A 21340-nucleotide genomic window follows, 5' to 3' on the forward strand; every position below is an offset into this window, starting at 1 on the left:
CACACACACACACACACACACACACACATATATATATTATCTGCAAAGTAACTAGTAGTAGTAGTAACTAATAATGTTGTCAAATAAATGTATTGCAGTATAAAGTACAGTATTTGCCTCTGAATTGTTGTGGTGTAGAACTATAAAGAAGCACAAGGAAGTACTCAAGTGAAGTACAAGTACTACAGCACTTGAGTAAAAGTTCCTCTTGCTTCCACTCCTGTCATGTTGAGTGAGAAGCTCTCTCACACACACAGAGACACACACAGACAGACAGGCTACAGACAGACAGGCTACAGACAGACAGGCTACAGACAGACAGGCTACAGACAGACAGGCCGCCTCCGGGCCACGCTGGTGAATAATGAAACACACCCCTCTTCTCTTCTCTCCACATTGAGCAACAGCTTCATCTCTCTGTGTGTCTGTAGTTAGTTTACAAACTATGAGTTAGCAACCACCACCGGCAAACCTCTAATGCACAACGAGACTTGATTAGACAGCGTTGTGTGGACACACATGTAACTACAGCTGTGTCTTCTTTACTTTATCGCCATGTATAACAGAAAGGTAAGAAACCTGCCAGCTAGTTCATGCTAACTTTAAGCTACAGGCTAGTTAGCTTTAGCCAGCTCTGCCTCAGCTGAGTGTTTACCTGTCATCCATGTATTAACTCATCTATCATCTATAGATTGTCTTTATTATTATTATTACAACAGATACACCACTGTTGTATATATTAATGTTAAAACTATCTAGATATAGCCACCACAATGAGCTCAATCAGAGCTATCAAACCAGTAGTTGTTGTTTCACTTAGTGATGAATTTGACCCTCTTGTTTCCTCTTTGTTCAACTGTTGCAGCGTAAAAGACACTACAAGGATATAAAGTGTGTTTTCTTTCCGGATGAAGTCGAAAATGGTTTACAGAAACCATCACTTTCATCTGTGTCTTCCTCCAAGAGCTGTATATATATATATATATATAATCTGCAAAGTAACTAGTAGTAATAATGTTGTCAAATAAATGTAGTGCAGTAAAAAGTATATATATATATTATATATATATATAAAAGTATATATAATATATATATATATATATTAGTGCAGTAAAGTAACTAGTAGTAATAATGTTGTCAAATAAATGTAGTGCAGTAAAAAGTATATTATATATATGTATGTATATATTATATACATATATATATATATAATATATAATATATATATATATATATTAGTGCAGTAAAGTAACTAGTAGTAATAATGTCAAATGTAGTGCAGTAAAAAGTATATATATTATATATATATTTGTATATATATATATGTATATATATATATATACTATTATGTATATATTCGTATATATATATATATATATATATAATCTGCAAAGTAACTAGTAGTAATAATGTTGACAAATAAATGTAGTGTAGTAAAAAGTACAGTATTTGCCTCTGAATTGTAGTGGTGTAGAACTATAAAGAAGCACAAGGAAATACTCAAGTGAAGTACAAGTACTAAATCTGAGCTATCAAACCAGTAGTTGTTTCAATTAGTGATGATTGATTTTGACCCCCTGTTTCCTCTTTGTTCAACTGTTGCAGCATAAAAGACACTACAAGGATATAAAGTGTGTCTTCTTTCCGGATGAAGTCGAAAATGGTTTACAGAAAGTGGGGAGAGAGCCAGCATCACTTTCAACTGTTTCTTCCTCCAAGAGCTGGGAGAGGTGTGGGGACAGTTTCCTGGACACTCCAGTGATAAAGGTTAATAACCATTTAGACACCCATATAATACTCACAATACCCCAACCTTCAACCTTTTATACATTATTCCCATGTTGCTCTAACATTGATGATGCTGTTTTTGTTGCAGAACCTCAAGTCATCAGGAAGGAAACTGTCTGACATAAGAAAGTTAGCTCAGCACCCTGCTTTAGGTAATTTGTTTTCATTATATTGCCTAATTACATCAAGCGCTGTGCAATATATTAATATTTTATTAAAGAAAATCTTTTAAAAACCTCTATAAACACACACTTATTAGTATAACTGCACATAGGCCCATATTCTGCATTACTTTATAGGGAAAATGTTTGTGCCAAAAAGACATATCTCACTCTTTTGCCATTTCTAAAATGTTTAATAAATATTTCTCAGTTTTAACTGTAGCACTATTGCTTTTATAGTGATGCTCAATCTGATAACACAAAAAGATCAAATATTGTGTTCATTATATGAAAACAGCAGCTGATTCAAGTTTGATCAAAATTTGTTTTGCCTCTCCTGTAAAATCTGATATAACGCACTTACACCCCTTTGGCTCCAAGCCTTCGATCACTGTACACATAGTCTCTCATGATCCTCAATTTAAGTTAACTAAGTATTATAATTATAATGTCCACACTCTTATTAAAGGACTGAACAGTTGATTACTACTAGTGCTGAGTATCAACACCACAGTTTATCAAAATGTCATTGAATGTTTGGTCAGATTTGTAATCTTACTCCCGATTTAAATCCAAAATTTGCCAGTTTAGCACAACAGTTAATGTTTGCAATGTGTTCATTTCTTTTGTAAAAAAAAAAAGTGCTTATAAGTTTAGTTTATTTGAGAAGGGACAGTAAAAAGTAATAAACAAACATGGTATAAAAAAAATGCCAGAATTAGCCAAAAGGCAATTTTTCATCTATTGCCCCTGGTCAAGGTGTTACAGAATCCTAAAATACATCAAAAGATAAAACAGGACATGCAGTTTAAATGTTGGAAAAGGATACACAGTTGTTAAAAGTAGTAGAAACAGTATTGACATTTATACATATAAAACGAAACTGCAGAGAGGGAGGACATATAGATAGAAGCAGCAAAAAGAGTTTAGTGGTGACATGTGTAAGTAAGGGACCAAGTTTAATTTCAAACAATACCCACCCCTGATTTATTGTATTTAATTTATAGAAAGTGGAGAGGGTAGAGTTGGGGACACACAGGAATAAATTGTCTGAGTGCTTAATTTGGTTTGGGTGAACATTGTGTCTCTCCAGGTGGGGAGTGCAGCCACTCCCCTCTGTGGATATGTCTCTAAGGTTTTAATTGTTGAAAAGTAACAGACACCTCATCTTTTCTTTCTCTTGCGTTTGCCCAGTGCAGACCGGTGCCGTTAATGAGGACCCAGTGCACATTGCATGGAGCTCCAGTGACAGTGAACAGTCTGATGATGAGACCCAGGAGCAGCAACAACGTCCTCAGAGACCAGGGAGACCCGCAGCTCCCATTCAGTCTTACACCAGAGCGCTGCGCATGCTCAGCGCCGACAAAGGTAAATTAAGTCTGTTGTGACTTGCTGATTCATGGTTGGGACATATTAGGTTGTTCTAACTGAATTTTAAGTCTCATACAACACTAGGTATATGAGATTAAGTTTACCCATTTCAGTGTGAAAATTAATTCCTGACCTTGGAGATGAGGAGATAACAGAAGATATTAAAATAGTGATGATGAAAAGTCCAGGCCGTGTCTTGTGACAACTTTCACAGCAAAGAACAGCAGCGGGAACAATGAAAGCTATCGCTCATTTCACAAAAAACGACTGCCGATATGCATCTATGTTAGATGGCACTCTGTAACATCTGTTTGCATTGATTTGCTTTGGATCCATCAGCAAAAATGAACAATAACTGATCAATAAGACTAGTATATATAGGAATAAAACAATACAGGATTCCAAGACAATTTTCCACATTGTGGACAATAAAGTTTCTAACTAACTAACTAACTAACTTCTTGCAGAGAGTTAGATAGGAAGAATGATACCACTTTTGTTCTGAGAGTAGTAACAATCTTCTCATCTAACTTGTGGCAAGAAAGTGAATAAGCGTATTATCCAAAAGGTAATATCTGTATTTTTTCAACCTAGTCCCTATTTTCCCATGTTTTTGTGACTAATGGGGAACACTTTTTTAACTGGTCCAGTGTTTAGCGAGAATGCTGCAGACGGCTGCCGCTAAACGGGCTGCACTGACAGGCTCAGATTGTTATTATAAGTGTCTGACAACATTATGGAAAAGACCAGACAGTCAGTCTATTCGCTCGGAGAAGTCTTGCTCTGAAACCTTGCGTCACATCCACATTGTGGAAATCATCTAAATATTCAGCAATGACATTGACAATCTTTTAAATAACACTAAGCTAAACTTTCTGTGCTCCAACACAACAAACTCTGACAACACCGACATTCCTTTCTCCAACTCTCAGTCATGTTTCCACCGTTGTCTTCTGGCAACGAGTCACATGACACAATAACAAACAAGCCGGATCAAGTGAAAGGTAAGAAAAAGTTTTTTTATTTTTCTGTAGGGTCCTTTCCATAGTGTTGTCAGACACTTAAAAAAAAACAGTCTGAGCCTGTCAGTGGCACAAACAGGACGTACATTGACGGTGAGGAGTTGCCCCAAGCGATTACATTGCAGCCTGTTTAGCAGCTGCTGTCTGCAGCGTTCTCGCTTAAAGGGACTGTTTGTAAGAATCAGAAATAGCTTGTTAACAGGGACACCTGTGGCCGTTAAGTCAACGAAAGTCAGTGCCCTGTTGCTCGCGCTTGTGCTCGCTCTACATAGACATGAACGAGCATCGATCAAAACAGTGAGGTGACACACGTCAGCTAAAACCACAATATCACTCTATATTTCAGCTGCTTGGCAGTAATGTTAGCTGACCAGACGTAGGTCTCTCCATGAATCACTGCTGATCCTAGTGTTGGCTTTTCCTGCCTCAGCCTCCCGACCGCGACCGGAGGGAACGGGAGACACCGGAGTTTTGGTCGGAGACGATAACGTTTCTCGCTGCGAAGCCCCATCACTTCACAAGACACGGGAAACCTCTGTTAGTCTGAAGGAGCTGCAGCATTTATTTCTGCACAAACGTCCACTTTACATTCACCAGATATTCTCAGAGCTAAACTAACTCTTCTGCAGTTTGTAGTGTGCGCGCACGTGAGAGTGGAGGAAAAGAGCAGGCGAGAACGAGCGCGGTGTGTGAGTGAAGGCAAGCAGGCAGGCAGAGGAGCAGAGTACAGCAGAGACTCCGGCCCTGGAGACCAAAGCTACGGTCTCCCCCGCGTTCTCCGACCGCGGCCAACACTGTTTAACAGACGGGCTTCACTAGATAGAACTTTGAAGTTTTGGTGCTTCCGTGTAGTTTTGTGTTGGAGTCTGAGTCTGAACAGCGTAGCCACACGCGAGCGCGCATGGGACACCGACCCGCAATGATTTATACGTGTAAGAAGTTACAAACAGTCCCTTTAATACTGGACCAATTTCAAAGATTGTTGTCCACATTAGTCACTTAGACACAAAAACCCAGGAAAATAGGGTCCAGATTGAAAAATACAAAAATGACCCTTTAAGTCAACTCACTAGCTTTTTCTAGAGTTTTCTCAGTTGTATTCCTGTGACCCAACTAAGGAACTTTGGTCACTTGATAATAGCTGAGCGATTTCTATTCACTGATAGGCTGTGAGATGTTATTTAAAGCTAGTAAGGGGACCTTCAGATAAGATTATTTTTGTCAAGCTCATTGTTTTCATTTATTACATAATTCATTTTGTTTCTTTCTTTAGATGACCTTCCTGTTATTGACACGGACAGTGATCTGGATGAATCCGAAGAAGACGTTGAAAAGGACAGCGGGCAACAAATCTCTGACTGTGAATCAGAGTCCTTTGATGAAAAACCAGAAGATTTACCTTTTAAACCTACAAATGTGAGTGAACTCTACTTCTTCTGATACTTACTGTTGCTTCCATGAACTGCATTAGTGCATTAATGCGTCTAATGTGGTCATTTTCTCAATTTTGGTGTGTGTTTTAATGATCACTAGATGGCGCCACATGACCACTTAAACTCTGCATAACCTACTGAGTCCAGTGTGTGTTTCTAATTACAAGTGTTTAGTTGACTGCCAGTGCATGCTGTTATATTAGAAGTAGTGCCATAAGTCTTGGTACTTTTCCTAGAGTTCAGGGAGACACCACGTGATATTCTGTTCACTGTGTGTATTAAACCTGATGACCAGTTTTGGCTTAAATGGCATGAATGTTTCAGTATAATGTAAAAGAATATCTGTGTTATTGTGTTTTATTTTAAGTCATATCAGTGTTGCTTTACTTAATATTTTTGATTTCCTATTTGATTGTATATTTAGCCATGATACCACTAGGTGGAGTATTGCAGTCATGTTCCTGTGTCCTGAAAGGGCCTGACAGGCTCAAACCAGCATTACATTGTGCTCTCTCTAGGTTCAGGCTATAATCCAAACTGTCAATGTTCACAAGCTGAGGTGGCAATAAAACACTGAGTGAGTCCAGAGGGAGAAGCTGCCACTCATTCACTGATCCAAAGCAGATAATAAAACAGTTGGGAATGCATGAAGATGCAACTTTTTTTTACTTAAATGAAGACAGTAGATGCTCTTGATCCTCTGAAACTCAGATGTGTTAAGAATTAAACAATTGTATGTTTATTTTATTTAAGATGGGACAATGCACATTCATTTATTTCATCTGCAGCCCCTGGCAGGTTGATGGCATTAGAGAAAACATACAAGAGCACATAAGTACAATTGATAGCACATAAGCACAGACAATATTACAGACTGTTAGTAAAACAATGACGCAGGGATGCACCGATCCGACTTTTTCAATCTCGATTCCGATAGCGATATAGTATTAGCAGATACCGAGTACCGATCCAATACCAGTGTTTAATGAGCTGTATGCCTCACTGTGTGGAAGTGACTGGGATCATTCTTTTTACATGTAAGGCAACATCAGGCTTGACTTAAACAGTGCTTTCCGAACTTTGTAAAACAAATTGTAACAAATAAATACATAGATAACATAACATACATTTAGTGAATTGTTATTTATTATTAAAATAATAAATCGTACACCAATAAATCTGTAAAAAAATCTTCAAAATTAACAGGAATTACTGTTCAAGTGTAAACCTTTTTAATGCAGCAACAAATTGGTCAAAACTTAAACAGGAATAAAAATTCCAGTATATAATTAATATAGTATGAAAAAAATAGAATTGAATTTAATAGATCAGCCCCATTGTCGCTGATACCCGATTCTGCTATTTGAGTCAGTATTGGCCTGATATCCGATCCAGTATTGGTATTGGTGCATCCCTACAATGACACAGCCACTACTCCAGATCGTGACACCATGTTTTAATAGTGTTATTTATGGCAATCAAAACACTGTAGAGCTGCAACACAGTTGATGAATTGGCTTTTATTGACTATTAAGTCATTTTTCATGCATAAATGCCAAGTATGTGATGGTTCCAGCTTCTTAAATGTGGGGATTGTTACATTATAGTGAATATTTTTGGGGGTTTGGACTATTTTTGAGATGAAACCGTCACTCAAAGATGTCAGGCTCTGAGAAATTGTGATGTGCAATTTTCGCTTGCTTCCTGACTATGAATCGAGAAAATGATAATCAGCAGATAAATCGATAACGGAAAAAACACCACGTAATATGATGCACACACTGCGGTTTACTGAACACACTTCTCATGCTATTTCATTAGACAAATATTGTTGTGTTATCATAGTTGTTAATCTTTTTGTGGGGCCCTCCTGTATGCCGTGGAGGCTTGGATTGACTGCTCCTTCTCAGAAGTCATTCAGGAGCCGTGTTTGTTAAAGGCAGGGCCAGAATGTACAAGGAGTGGTGAAGGTGTAATGCTCAGGTTCAAGACCACACACGGCGTTTAGTCATTGTAGCACAACATTTTACACATGTAATTGATCGGCTAGATGTGACCAAATTACTGAGGCGATGCGGTTGTGTAGTTAGCGGTTTATGAAAATGTTCTTGAACAGGATGCCGATGGTTGTAATCAACACGGTACTAATAATAACTGTACGTAATAATTAAGCGATGCAAGATGCATTTACGTAACCAGTATGTTGTGATGAAGCTCTGAGTTTTTGCAGGCTGTATGTGGAGAGGAAGCCTATAGACTGATTAGCATCATCCCACAGACCCAGCAACTTCCTCTTGTCACAGTTTATTTTGCTGCTATCAGCTCTTTGGGGTCAAATAAGACTCAAGAGAACAGGAGGTTTGTGGTCTGAGGCCTCCTACAAAGACAGACTCATAGGGGTCCCAGTTTTTCAAGTATGGTTTTACTGATGTTGTATTTTTGAGCGTTTGATTGCTCATCACTCAAGTGCATATTCAATAATGGGAATAGCATTTGTGTATTAGCATTTATTATAACGTTTCAGTAAAGATACGGTAGATTTAGATTTAATTAGAGCAGCAAAATGTAGCAGTCTAGTTTGAATTTCTTTGCTGCCCGGAAAGCTTGCTTACACACTGCCAATTTTAAATCTAACCGGATCTAACAGGATACAGAGGAGATGATCCCAGTCCAAGTTTGTTACTCCAGATAAATGTACGGCTGACTCACTCGACGTATGCCTGCCAGATTTCTGTGTTATTGTACTAGTGCTGAAAGAGGATAGGCGGAGCTGTGAGGGCGGCTTTGCGTCCCAAGGCCGGAGAGGATGGCCACTTCCCAGATGAAGCGTGTCCCGGTCCCTCTTAACATCTTAAAGGGTCGACAGCCTCCACTACATCAGGGCTCTTAGCTAGATCAGGGCCGCGTCAACAGAGCAGGGCCATAAACATCTTTTTACTACTGTTTGTTCAGGAAAACATGCAGTGTGGATGAGGCTGCGCAGAGCTGTGTACTTACAATGCTTTCGGTGCCGGGTGAAAACATTTTTGAGCCGGGGCCAGGAACATAGTGTTCCTTTCTCTCTGTAGCTGGTTAGAGTGTGACGTCTGCTGGCACGCCGCCCAGCAGGGTCAAGTTGATTCAAATGAGCGAGCACGTTGGCTGACAGAGCCTGGTATGCTGGTCTTGTCTGCACATGACAGGAACTCAGGTTTCTCGTGGATTTTTCCATGAGAACTGATTTCCCTCAGGTGTAGTGAGCGGTGATGCAGCAAAAACGATTGTTTTGTTACCATATCTTGTGAATTAATCAGCCTGACAGTGTATCGGTGTACCGAATCCAACCACTGCTTGATTGAGATAATTTATTTTATTTAATCTTTAAAGCAGAAGTAGGCGAGATTGGAGCAAATATGATTTAAAAAAAGTTATTTTTATAAAACGGTCGCTATATCGTGACAGTAGTACATGAAACAGGTAACCTGAAAAAAATAATGTGCCTCTGTGTCCTCCGGTGCTCCTAATGGCATCTGCAAGATTTCACAGACCGGAGGAAAACAAGCAGTAAGAGCTGATCTGAGGTCTGCTGTCCAGCTGCCGTCTATGAGAGCCGGCTGTCAATCACACGCAGCTATGATCAAATATGAATCCATATTATGTTACGTTAATGCCTATTTCTCACCTCAAATGTTTTTCAGGATCATCCTGTAGTGCACGGTTTAGCTGTAAAACGAGAAGGTTTGTGACGAGGCTGCCATTGTAAAATCTGTTGAAGGAACGAGTTCTGGTCACATGACCGGAGCACAGCCAATAGGAACACTCTCTCAATGAATTGATTTTTTTAAAGCCTGAAAACAGAGCCATGAGGAGGTGCAGCAGTGTAGTTATCTCAGAACACTTTAATTACAATATGCTGAAAGGTTATTATGGAATTTTTGCCCAATGATGCCAAAAATATACTGCCTACTGCCACTTTAATGACTCATCATTAATTTACTGAAGGCTGAGGTCATTTTAAATATCTAATATACCCCTGATATATAGTAGTATTTTATCTGCACTTCATTTAAATATGACATGTTTCAGATTTGGGTCAAATTATTGTTTTTAAAGTTGATTAATAAATAATTATGACTCTATCCCTAGATGACAGAGCTAGAAATCTCAGGCTACGTGTCTGACGGCGAGAATATTGACGCAACGATGACTTCGAGCAGACTGGATTCTCCTCTCCAGACTGGTATGGGCAGCAAGAGGTCAGTCAGTGACTGGGTCAGATCTGCTCAGGCGATGCTGCAGACGCCTCAGAAACCGCAGGCCAAGAGCCAGTTCAAGACTCCTGAAGACTCTGCCAAAAAGAGAAGGAAATTTCAAAGGTTTGCATGTTGTTCTTGTTTCTAAAAGTCACATTAGGGACGCACCAGTTCAGCTCTCGTGATACTGATACTGATATCTCAACCGTCTGCATACTACAGTGTGTGGAACATGAGGTAACATGAGGCCAGGGAATGTTGTGGCGCTGAAAACTGAGTCAACAGCCCACTACGACTGAATGAACTGATCGCATAAACACATCATTTTATAATGGAAGTAATGAAGAAACTATACTTAATGTGTAGCTGATATCTGCTTAATGAAGGGTCAGTATTGGCCCAATACTTATCTGGCAGATCTGATCACTGCCTGCATCCCTACCACACATTATCATATAGAGCTGCAACGATTAATTGATTAGTTGTCGACTATTAAATTAACCGCAACTATTTTGATAATCGATTCATCGCGTTGAGTATTTTAAGAAAAACAAGTCCAAATTCTCTTAATTAATAAATTAAATGTGAATATTTTCTGGTTTCTTTCCTCCTCTATGACAGTAAACTGAATATCCTTGAGTTGTGGACAAAACAAGACATTTGAGGACGTCATCTTATGCTTTTGGGACACACTGATTTATTATTTTTCACCATTTTCTGACATTTTATAGCCCAAACAACTAATCGAGAAAGTAAATCTACAGATTAATTAGCAATGAAAGTACTCGTTAGTTGCAGCCCTGTTACTATATACTGTATACATCAAGTGTATTGCCTCATAATAAGAGCAAACAAAGTAACCTGTTGCTTGCTGCGAGACGACAGTCAAAGTTTGGCGGCGATGTTTCCACGGCAGAAGTGATGATGAAAGGGACACCTGGTGTCACGATGTGGGTGCTAAATGTCATTGCCATCTCCAAGCCCACCAAATCTGACAGATGGCTATCTGTAGTCTCCGACAGCTTGTGTTTTTTTGCATCAGAAAATCTTTTCCTTTTGAAATAAACAATTTCGCACATGGTTTGTGTTCAAGTGCTGCGTGAGTTTATCAAGTAGCGTCATCTATTGTACCTCCTTTGTTTGTTTGTTTCACAGTGGAGGTCTGGCTGAGAGGCTGAATCGACTCCAGTGCAGACAGAGGTCAGCTTTTAGCTTCTGGAGGCACCAGTCCATCTCTGACACCTCAACAACAACAACAACAACAACAACAGGTGATCCACGCAAACCTACTGTATGCTGCACACATTCACCTCTGAATCACCGTTCACGTTTAACAATGAACTTTGATTTGTGAGTGGGATGAAGGCCGTCTCTAAGCAGGCGTGATTCTTTTTCTGTATGTTATCGTATATGGAGAGGCCACGCTGAGGAAGGTTGATCACTCTGGCTCTGAACTGTGAACCTCGATATGTAGGTGACAGGAAACTGCTTGCCTAGTTCTTTTTTCCTTTTCGTGGTTTACTCAACCACTTCTCGTTGTTAAGTATCTCCTCATAATAGGACACAAGCTGAGGCTTGAAGGTGACAGTTGATTGTGGAAAAAACAAAACGCCCACCAGATGCAACTTAAGAGTTCACGGTCAGTTGATGCTTTAATTAGCATTATGTGTAAACGGAGGGTTAAAGCGTTGAGGTTTGCTGTGACTTGACCTCATTTTTAAAGGTCCGATCAATGTTTTTTTTTTGCATTGACAACTGTTTCTGTTTAGTTTTCTCACCGTTAAAGTCAGATGGCGTGCACTGCAGAGTGCATAATTAAACCTTTTCAGGAGGGTTTGTTCACTCTTATTTGTCCCACTCCCTGCTACATATCTTAATAATAACAACACTGTGATAGATCATGCTGTTACATGACACCTGTTTATCTTTGTTGCTGTAATTTTGGTGTGTGATGTACGTGCACTCACACACAGGTCTTGAGTTGTTTCCCGACTTGATGCCCTGCCTACAACTTATCAGATCGTTGCAGGCCAAGAGGAGGTCTTGAGGACTATCTCAGTTTTGGCCCGCTGCCCTGCGGCTATGCTGATGATTTTGTAATGTGGGACCTAAACGCACAGAGCACAAATGAAGCATTTAGATTTCATGTTTGGACAAATTCATGTTAAAACTTAATCGCTCTCTAGCGACTCCTTTGATATGATCTACTCTTATCGTATTAAAATTCCCCCCTCTGGCCTCTTGCAGGGATTGTTAACGCACACAGACACCGAACCGTGAGCGCTCATGCTGCAATTTTCACAATTCAATGCAATCAACTTTACACACAAAATTTGCACGCAACCAAGTTATCTCAGTTCAATTTACGGCTTCAGGGCATTGTCTCGATTTGCTCCTCTTAATTAGTTCTGTCGAATTTATTGCCCGGGCCAAAAGCAGCACAGTCAGCGTCGTGGTAACATTCCAAACATTTGCACACTCACCCAGTGGGATTCGCTGCGTTTCATATCCAACTCAGCCTGAGTCAGTAACAGCTTTACAGCTATGCAGTGCGAATTGTTCTGACGCTAAAAGTGAATTACTCTCATAACGCATAATGAGCCCCACAGAGAGTACACTCTCGTACACGCACACCGCAACAGACGCACACACTCAACATCTGTGTTGTTGTTGCTCTGCTCTCCAGTGGACAGGCCTGGCGTGCTGGTGCTGGAGGTGCTGAAGGTTCAGGAGGAGTGCAGCATGCAACTGGCGCACTGTGAGCACCACCGGCCTCCCGGAGAGGGCCACCAGCACAGTGACCCTCCCTCTGAGGAAAGAGCTCATATGCTGGTGTTGTTCAACAGAGAGACTGCCACCCAGCTGATTCCTGCACACGGAGATATCGTCCACATATACCCGCCATGGTGAGAGGATGCAGCACGTGTCACACCTTTAAAGGGCAACCCTCCACTGTAAAATGTGTTACTTCACCTGGATGTTTGAGCTTCACTGTGCAGAATGATGCGTGCGCAGAGTTTGACACAAGCAGAAAGTTTTTCTGCGCTCATCTTGAATCTGGGTTTGTAACACGTGAACATACGAGTAGGATTTTATGACGACATAACTAGATTGGAGCCAATGCTGCGTCCAGTATGCAACGTTCACAAGTGTAATGAGGAAATTTGAAACCTCCAGTAGACACACACTGAGACTAGACTTTTTAGTGAGGCAGGAGACGTGTTGTTGTTCAGTCTTTAAACTTTTAAAATGACATTATATGCAAATAATGTTCATTAAATAAACATTAGGACTGTCAAAAGGTATGTTCAAAAGGTACCTTAAGGGAGATTTGTAAAGCATTTAATACTCTTATCAACATGGGAGTGGGCAAATATGCTTGCTTTATGCAAATGTATGTATATATTTTTTATTGGAAATCAATTAACGACACAAAACAATGACAAATATTGATCCAGAAATCCTCACAGGTACTGCATTCAGCATAAAACATATGCTCAAATCATAACATGGCAAACTGCAGCCCAACAGGCAACAACATCTGTCAGTGTGTCAGTGTGCTGATTTGACTATGACTTGCCTCAAACTGCATGTGATTATCATAAAGTGGGCATGTCTGTAAAGGGGAGACTCGTGGGTACTCATAGAACCCATTTTCATTCACATATCTTGAGGTCAGAGGTCAAGGGACCCCTTTGAAAATGGCCATGCCAGTTTTTCTCCGCCAAAATTGAGCGTAAGTTTGGAGCGTTATTTAACCTCCTTCTCGATAAGTTAGTATGACATGGTTGGTACCAACTGATTAGTTTCATATGATACTAGTATCTTCACTCTAGCTTTAAAACTGAGCCCACTTCAACCTTCAAAAGATCGAATAGCGTTAATGCGTTAAAGAAATTAACGATTTATTAACGTTAATGCGTTCTTTTACAAAATCTTAACCCTTTTTGTGGTAAAAACATATCAGATGCAAATTGTCATTCAAAGCAGAGTATTTTCACATTTCTTGAGATGTGTCTGGAGGGGGTATTTAAATGAAAATCTCATTTCGCTGCCGTTTGCATGCAGCTTGTTTTGGATATTTGGTGCTGCAGGGTCTGAAAGTGACAGCCGTTAACCACCAACTGCAGAAAACTTTGACTGAGAGTTAAAGTAATAAGGATCATTTGTCATCTCAGGGGGTTCTTCTACAATTTAAGAGGAATTGCAAGCTGTTATAAGAATAAGGACTGCAATTATTGTAAAAAAATGCACATCACAATTTCTTAAAGGCCAAGATAATAAAGGTTCACCTCACAAATTTCATCACGATACAATATGATATTGATTCTTTGGACAACGATACGATATTTGCTGTTTTTACAAAGTTTTCCATGATATGATTCAATTCAGGGTCCTACGATTGATATGGGACAATATCATTTGCCCATTTAACACAGTCAGTTAGATTTATATCAACTCACAAAAGGCAACTAAAATATGATTTGACAATTATATTACTGTGCTCTGTAGGAAGGAGGCGCGCTTGGACAGAAACTGGTGACACAGACGTGCCATGGGAATTTCAAAATAAAAACGTTTCTTAAAGATGACGATATGCATCGATGTTTTCACTTTGCATCGATGATATTGGATCGTTGATCAGTGAATCAATATATCGATCCAGATCGATGCATCGTTACAACCCTGGAAGATTCATCATCAGAAACCCAAAGATATTCAGTTTACAGTGATTTGAGTTTCACAATTAAGATGCTGGAACCAATGACTGAAAGAAATGATTAGTGATTAATCAATTATCAAATTAGCTGATGATTCATCTTCGATTGACATAATCGATTAATTGAATAATCACTAATCATTTGAATATTATCCAGATCAGTCAGTTTTTTTCTTGCACTTCCCTGTTTTCGATTTTTAACGTCATCATCTCTTAGCAGGTGATCAAAAACTGCACGGAAAACACACAGTTACACAATACAAGACTGAATCACTGTGTGCAGGACAAAGAGGAACAGGATGTCATGAATTAATGCTGAGGAGGCATACTGATTGACAGAATACAACTTGAATATGTACCTTAAATATTGGGGGGGAAAAAGTTTAATAATAATTCTGTAGAAATCCTAATTCTTTTGGGTTTTATGTATGAAAACGTACTGTCCTCAGCTCACAATAGGAAGCAGCAAAGGCCCAGATGTGAGGGGCGGAGAGGCTAGGAGGGGGGGCGTGTGTGCGTGTGCGTGTGTGTGTGTGTGTGTTGGGGATTGTTTTGGAGTTGGAGCGAGGCAGCAGTTGACTCCAGCTGTTGGGAGTTTAGGTTTGAGTGTACTCTGGAATATCCAGGCTGGCGGAAGCGCGGGGGCCTCCTCGGCGCTCTGACGTCACGAACAGCTCCAGGGAATGCTTCACATTCCTCTTCCTGGCAGTAGTTAGGTCATTTCCAGCAAGCCGGGGAAAAAACACAGTGGGATTATTTTCTGGAGCATTTGGGAGCAGCGAGTGGAGGGAGCCAAAGGAGTGAGATTGAAAACACATGGCGGTTTGAAAGTATCTCTGGCTTTAGCACCTCTCCTTCCCTGTTGTATTCTATTCCTGAAATCACAAGATAGAGTAGAGCCCCCACCAAATGCTCCCATTTACTCTTTCAAAGAATTGTTTCTCCTCTAAACAAGCATCCTTAAATCCTCTTTTGTTGTGTAAGTTACTTTAAGCAGTTACAGCATTTTAAATCAATAAATATTCTAACTCAATAAAAAGTCAATCAAAACAAGACAGTCGAGCTGAAGACAAGCTTAATATTCGCTGAGTCATTTGTCTAACTTATACAGCGACAGGACAGGCTGAAGTGGAAAAACACGGAAAGCAGAGCATCCGTGTGTCTGGTAAAATTCCTCTTATCAGCTTCCTGTGTGACACTCACTAAGGGGTTAAACTCCTCCACAATTCCTGCAGTGAGTAGGTTCGCTCCTCCCACCTCCCACGCCTTGTTGTGAGTGGGCCGAGGCCTGAGCGGAAATACCTGCAGGGATTATTCACTTACGATCTGTGACGTTAGCAGCCGGGGCCGCTCCTTAACTCAGCTACCTGTCAGATGATGACAGCAGCTGCCCACTCACCTGTTCACAATGGGGTCACACTTCCTGTGCGGTTGTTGTACCTGTTCTCGTGAACAGTACGTTCTGCTCTACTAACATTACTGTATGGCTCTCAATGATTAACTGATATTCGCCCAGATGTTTGGCTGATAAGAGTCGTACTAAAAGTATAAGTGCTCAGGCATAGTCACAAAGTACATGTGTACAAGGAATTTGTTTTGCAAAATGAAGAAAAAGTGGCAATAAAAATAGAAAGATAAGATTAATAAAGCTTTAACCCGAGATCAAAATTGTAGTTAAAACAGTACTTTAATATTAAATATACTTTATCTGTAATGTAATGTTATTTGTATAAACAAAATAATGATGATTTGATTTGATTTAGTACCATTTTCAAGTAATTATTTTGTCAAAAATGTTGAAAATAAGTATGCATGCTTAGTCTGACTCTGAATTGTTGTCTTTTTCATATGATTTATAGAAAGACTAGAAGACTTTAGAAGTGTAACCAGCAAACCTTAGATATGTTCACTTGATAAAGACTAAAATGATTGACAGACAGAGTACCAGCAGATTAATTTTCAGTTGAGTGACTAATGGATGAGTCATTCAGGTGTCTGCACCAGCATAGTAAAGCATACAGTATGTCCTGGATGTGGCGAATGCATACCAATGCATGCACTATTGTAGTGCTCGTTTGGGGTGTGGCATCTCGCAGCGCGTGCTCGTTTCGGAACGGGCCGATGGCATGGCTCCCGGTATTGCTGCTTGCAGCGTTGTTGAGAACCACTCATCGCTCGATGACTCCAGGGAAGTGAAGAAGACTTTGGTTGTAACGTTAGTATATCCGGCATCCAGCAGCAAAAGTGAGCTGCAGTCAATGAGCTGTAGCCTATAAAGGCCCTGCTGTGGACGACATCCTCTACTCAGTCCGCAGAGCCCTGAAGCCCCGCGCCCGCTGCTGCACAGAGCCCCTTTCGCTTGTTTATTCAACGCTTATTAATATTGAACGTATTGCATGTCCAGATTCAACACTGCACGTCCTTGGGCCCCCCAGCAATACACCCCCCAAGTGTGAAGTAGATCGGATGAACGGTTCTCCAGATATGCGAAGGACACACACACACACACACACATACAGACAGACAGGGATTCCTTGCTTTATAGGTAGTTATACTAGTCTTGCTTGACTGCCAGTTTAGGAGATGAAAACAGTGCCATGAAAATGTACTTGCAGTTAAATGCAGTCAAGGACAAGAGCCTGCAAAAAACACTACCTTTTTAAAGATTACATTATAATTTGAAATGTTTTAGTTGTTGATTTAACTCTGCTAGGCGCTGTACAGATGCTTGTGTAATTGTGTCCACCCTCTTTCTACACTGTATGCTGTATATAATATATAATAATTCCTGTAGCTCATTATTATGAATAATGCTCTGCTTTGATTTCTAAAAGGACACAGTATTTACTTTAACCCATTTATATCAATGAGGATGAACTAAATATTAGAAACACCTCTCTGTCTAATGCATTACAATTCAACAGAATGACAAACTACAGCAGCTAAAATAACCATAAACTCCTAAATAAAGACCGAAAACAGAACTTTCTGACCTTCTCAAAGATTATTAGACTGCATCTAGTTTCAAACTTCAAACTGTCAACTGAGTGTATATGATAATTACATCCAGACACATAGTTTTTTCCGCTTTATCTGTGTGTTCAATTTCTCTGGTTCAACTAGACGAGCTGCGACATGTTCGGCTGGTTCCAGTCACACAGTGATCTTGGCTTTGAGTCAACGATAAGCCATCATCATCATCACACTATTATCTGTGTCACATATGGAAGAAATCAAGTCGTAAATCAAACTTACCACAAACAACGAGCCATATAATTATCTGCCGTTCAGGTCGTTTTATTCTCAGGCTCGGTGCCACTCAGGTGTGTGTGTGTCATTTACCCTGATGAGTGAAAACACTTGACCGGAAATGTTTTAATTAAATTGTATTCATCCTCTCCTTCTTGGCGCACACAGATGAGTGAAATCAAAGCTGGTAAACGGTTGAAAATGGGTCAAATTAAAACACGAGAGCACTTCAGGTCACACATACGCAGCATTTGATTTGGTGTTTTTCATCAGCGAACTCTCAGCCCTGTTTGATTTTGACGGGTGTTGAGTTTTTCCACGCATGATGTCACATTTGGAAAGTGTGTTTTAATCAAGCTGTGCAGCGATGCGAGGTGTAGCCTTTCAAGGACCTCACTTACATGGAAAATGCATCTTTTACCTCAGTAAAGGAGGACAAATGCATCCGTTGTGTATGTTCACTTTTCTCAGAGGAGGTTTTTTGAACTTGTACTCTGTGCTGGGTGGTACCTAGTGAAGAGACCTGTGGAGGAGGTGGTATGTACCTTATCTGTGTTTGACATTCAAACAGTCTCGAGCTCTCAGCCCCCCTACGTTTGTGCAATGATCTACTCCGTATGTACTGTAAAAATCGGAGTCTTTCCATCTGTTATCAACAGAATCATAACGCAAACTGTTTATCATTGCCCAACGCCTTCAATAAGTTTAATTTCATGGTGAATTCAATGTCCCAAACTCAATAGGAAAGTGCAGAGTCATGCAACAACAACAACAAGGAAACAACTAAATCTAAAACTAATGAACTTTCTGTCATTGCAGGCAAAGTCTTTCTATTGAGGGCTTCAGCTGTGATGTTATCCTGAACACACACTTCAGCCAGAAAGTCTACTCTGCTACCAAACCAGCCGGCATGTCCGTTCCTAGAAACCTGCTCTCAGCAGAAAAGTGCAACCCGTATTCTTTGTGTAAGATATTTGGATTACTGGAGGAAAGCAGGACGACAGCGGAGATCGATGCCAAACAAGTACGTATGCTCCGATATCATTAGAATCACGTGCCTTTTTTTTCAGGTAATTCTGTAGCTTCCCAGTGGAGTTCCTTATCTATTCAAATCCCAACATTCAAATTTTGGTCAAAGTATGTATGTTTTAGCGTCAAAATGCTATTTTCCTAAGGCCTTCTAAAAACATTTTCCCACGTGACCTGACGTAGGTTTCTGCATGATATATACAGTATATATATATATCCTTATACATTCAGTGTGTATTACTTACAGTAACTTAGATGGCCGTTGGCATGCTCCCAGTTTGGAGAAGCAGACAGGAGTACCGGCACAGAAGCTAAGCTATGTACCGTTATGGATGCCACGGTAATTCGGACCCAAAAGTCACACAAGAACACAAACAAACTAACTTATGGATGCACCGGTAGACCAGCAGCTCCTCCTGTGTTCTGCGAGGGTGAAATGGCTGAATTTGTCAATAGTGTCTGGTGGCTTCGAAGAGAGCGATATAGCGGATTCAGTCCCTTCAAAGTCACCAGTCTACATTCACAAAAACAGTAATTTTACCTCACAGAACGTGAAACATACAACCCCACTTCAAAAAATCTGAACCAACCCTTTCAGTTATTTCCAAAATTAGCAGAGCGAACTTTGACTCAGCTAGTGCCAGCGTTCACATGACTCATAACCATATTGATTAACTTACTTTAATAACCTACATCACTGCTTTTTGCGAACGACTGAGTGGGTGTTTCCATTTGGGAAAAAAAGTAGAATAACGCAGATGGACCCGCCCTTTTAAATGTACTGTATTTAGTAAGTTATAGGTCATATAAGACATCAAACAAACTGTAATTTAACCCAAATGTAACTATCACACATCAGGAAGCTTTTGTCAATATTCTTCATAAATATAATATGAATGTATTCTTCATAATTGCATATTAAATCAAAGGTGCAACTGTGCGAGCAACATGTTTTGCCACAGGGTTCATTGCTTTGACTTCACAGTATTCTTTTACACAAAGAATAATAAATAGTCTCCGTCCAAAACTCAGAGAAAGTCTTTTATTAAACTGAATAAGAAACCCAACAATTATTCATATTTGAGAAGCTGAATTTACGCTTATCAAAATACTTGCAGATCAACTTCCTGCCAATCAACTAATTGATTACTTGACTGACATTTACATTAATTAGTATCATTAGTCTCATTTCCCTCTCTGTCTTCCCTTCAGGTTGCTGCCTCCGATGCCCTGTGCAGTTTTGGAGCTACAGGAGTTTTAACAAGACGCTGCCTTTCTCTCCTGGAAGCTATCGAGGGGCTGGGCCAGGCTGGCTCTGTGGGGCAGGACGTGGAAGTGGTGGTCCAGAGAGTTTACTCCATCCCTGTGCCAGACTGCTCCCCTGTGTCCATACTCAAGTCCAGACTTCCCACCAGACCTCCCTCAGCTCCTCCTCCTGCAGAAAAAGGCAAAACCAGGTATTGTTGGACCGGCCGATAATTGGCGGCCCAGTGAGGCCTTTGGTTTGTCACTTGATGCCAAAAGAGATTTTATCTTTTGTGTACGCTTCTCTCCCACAATATAAATTACTCTTTTTGTAAATGCATGCTGGTTTCCTTGGTCTCGGGCCCTTGCATGCTTCTCCTTGGTGGCACAGTGTGTTTAAGTGGTCGAGCTATTGTTCACAGCGCAGCGGGCCCCACAAAGTGCTCACACTGTCTCCAGCCATATGGCATTGCTTGACAAAGGACACAAACATTTCTAATTGAATCCAGCCGCTCTGCGAGCGATTCTGGCCAACTCTCGGGAAAGACAGCATGATGTTTTCAGAATCTCGTGCACCAGCATGCCAGAGTTGAATTGGTGCCCACTCGTACTCTGCTGGGAGGAACAGGTTTTCAACAGCTTTTATTACCTTGATGTTCTTAAAGAAAACCACAAGTGTATTTCATATGGGTGTAAATATGTCATGCCTCTCAGTCCCAACATTAAGATAAATGTACAGATGTGTGGAATGGGCTGAGATTTGTTTTAGCTTTGAGTACATTATCTGAAGATGGAGCCCATACATAAAACGCCCCACAAAATATGAATTATAGAGCTTGAAATGATTAGTAGATCTTCAGAAAATTAACTGTGACCTAATTTCATAATCAAATACACATAGTAATTTTCTAAGAAAAAATGTGAAACAAATGCTGGTTCCAGCCTCTCAAATGTGAGGATTTTAGGCTTTTCTTTGTCATACATGACAGTAAACTGAATATCTTTGAGGTTTTGACTGTTGGTCAGACACAACAAGACATCTGAAGATACCACCTTGGGCATTGGGAAAAAATAGTGATCATTTTTCACA

At 40.2% G+C, this 21340-nt stretch overlaps 1 protein-coding gene across 1 annotated transcript in view; it reads left to right on the forward strand.

Moving 5' to 3' along the window:
* The first annotated feature begins 393 nt into the window (after positions 1-393).
* spidr (scaffold protein involved in DNA repair) overlaps positions 394-21340 on the forward strand; it is a 42622-nt gene continuing 21675 nt past the window's right edge. The window contains exons 1-10 of the mRNA XM_074651523.1: positions 394-570; positions 1606-1767; positions 1877-1940; positions 3144-3317; positions 5616-5758; positions 9901-10130; positions 11163-11278; positions 12694-12913; positions 18796-19000; positions 20218-20462. Coding sequence (XP_074507624.1) covers positions 556-570; positions 1606-1767; positions 1877-1940; positions 3144-3317; positions 5616-5758; positions 9901-10130; positions 11163-11278; positions 12694-12913; positions 18796-19000; positions 20218-20462 — 1574 coding nt within the window. The 5' untranslated portion in view covers positions 394-555. The remainder of the gene's footprint in view (positions 571-1605; positions 1768-1876; positions 1941-3143; positions 3318-5615; positions 5759-9900; positions 10131-11162; positions 11279-12693; positions 12914-18795; positions 19001-20217; positions 20463-21340) is intronic.

Source organism: Sebastes fasciatus, chromosome 11 (genome assembly GCF_043250625.1).
Source record: "Sebastes fasciatus isolate fSebFas1 chromosome 11, fSebFas1.pri, whole genome shotgun sequence".
In the NCBI taxonomy this organism is placed as follows: domain Eukaryota; kingdom Metazoa; phylum Chordata; class Actinopteri; order Perciformes; family Sebastidae; genus Sebastes; species Sebastes fasciatus.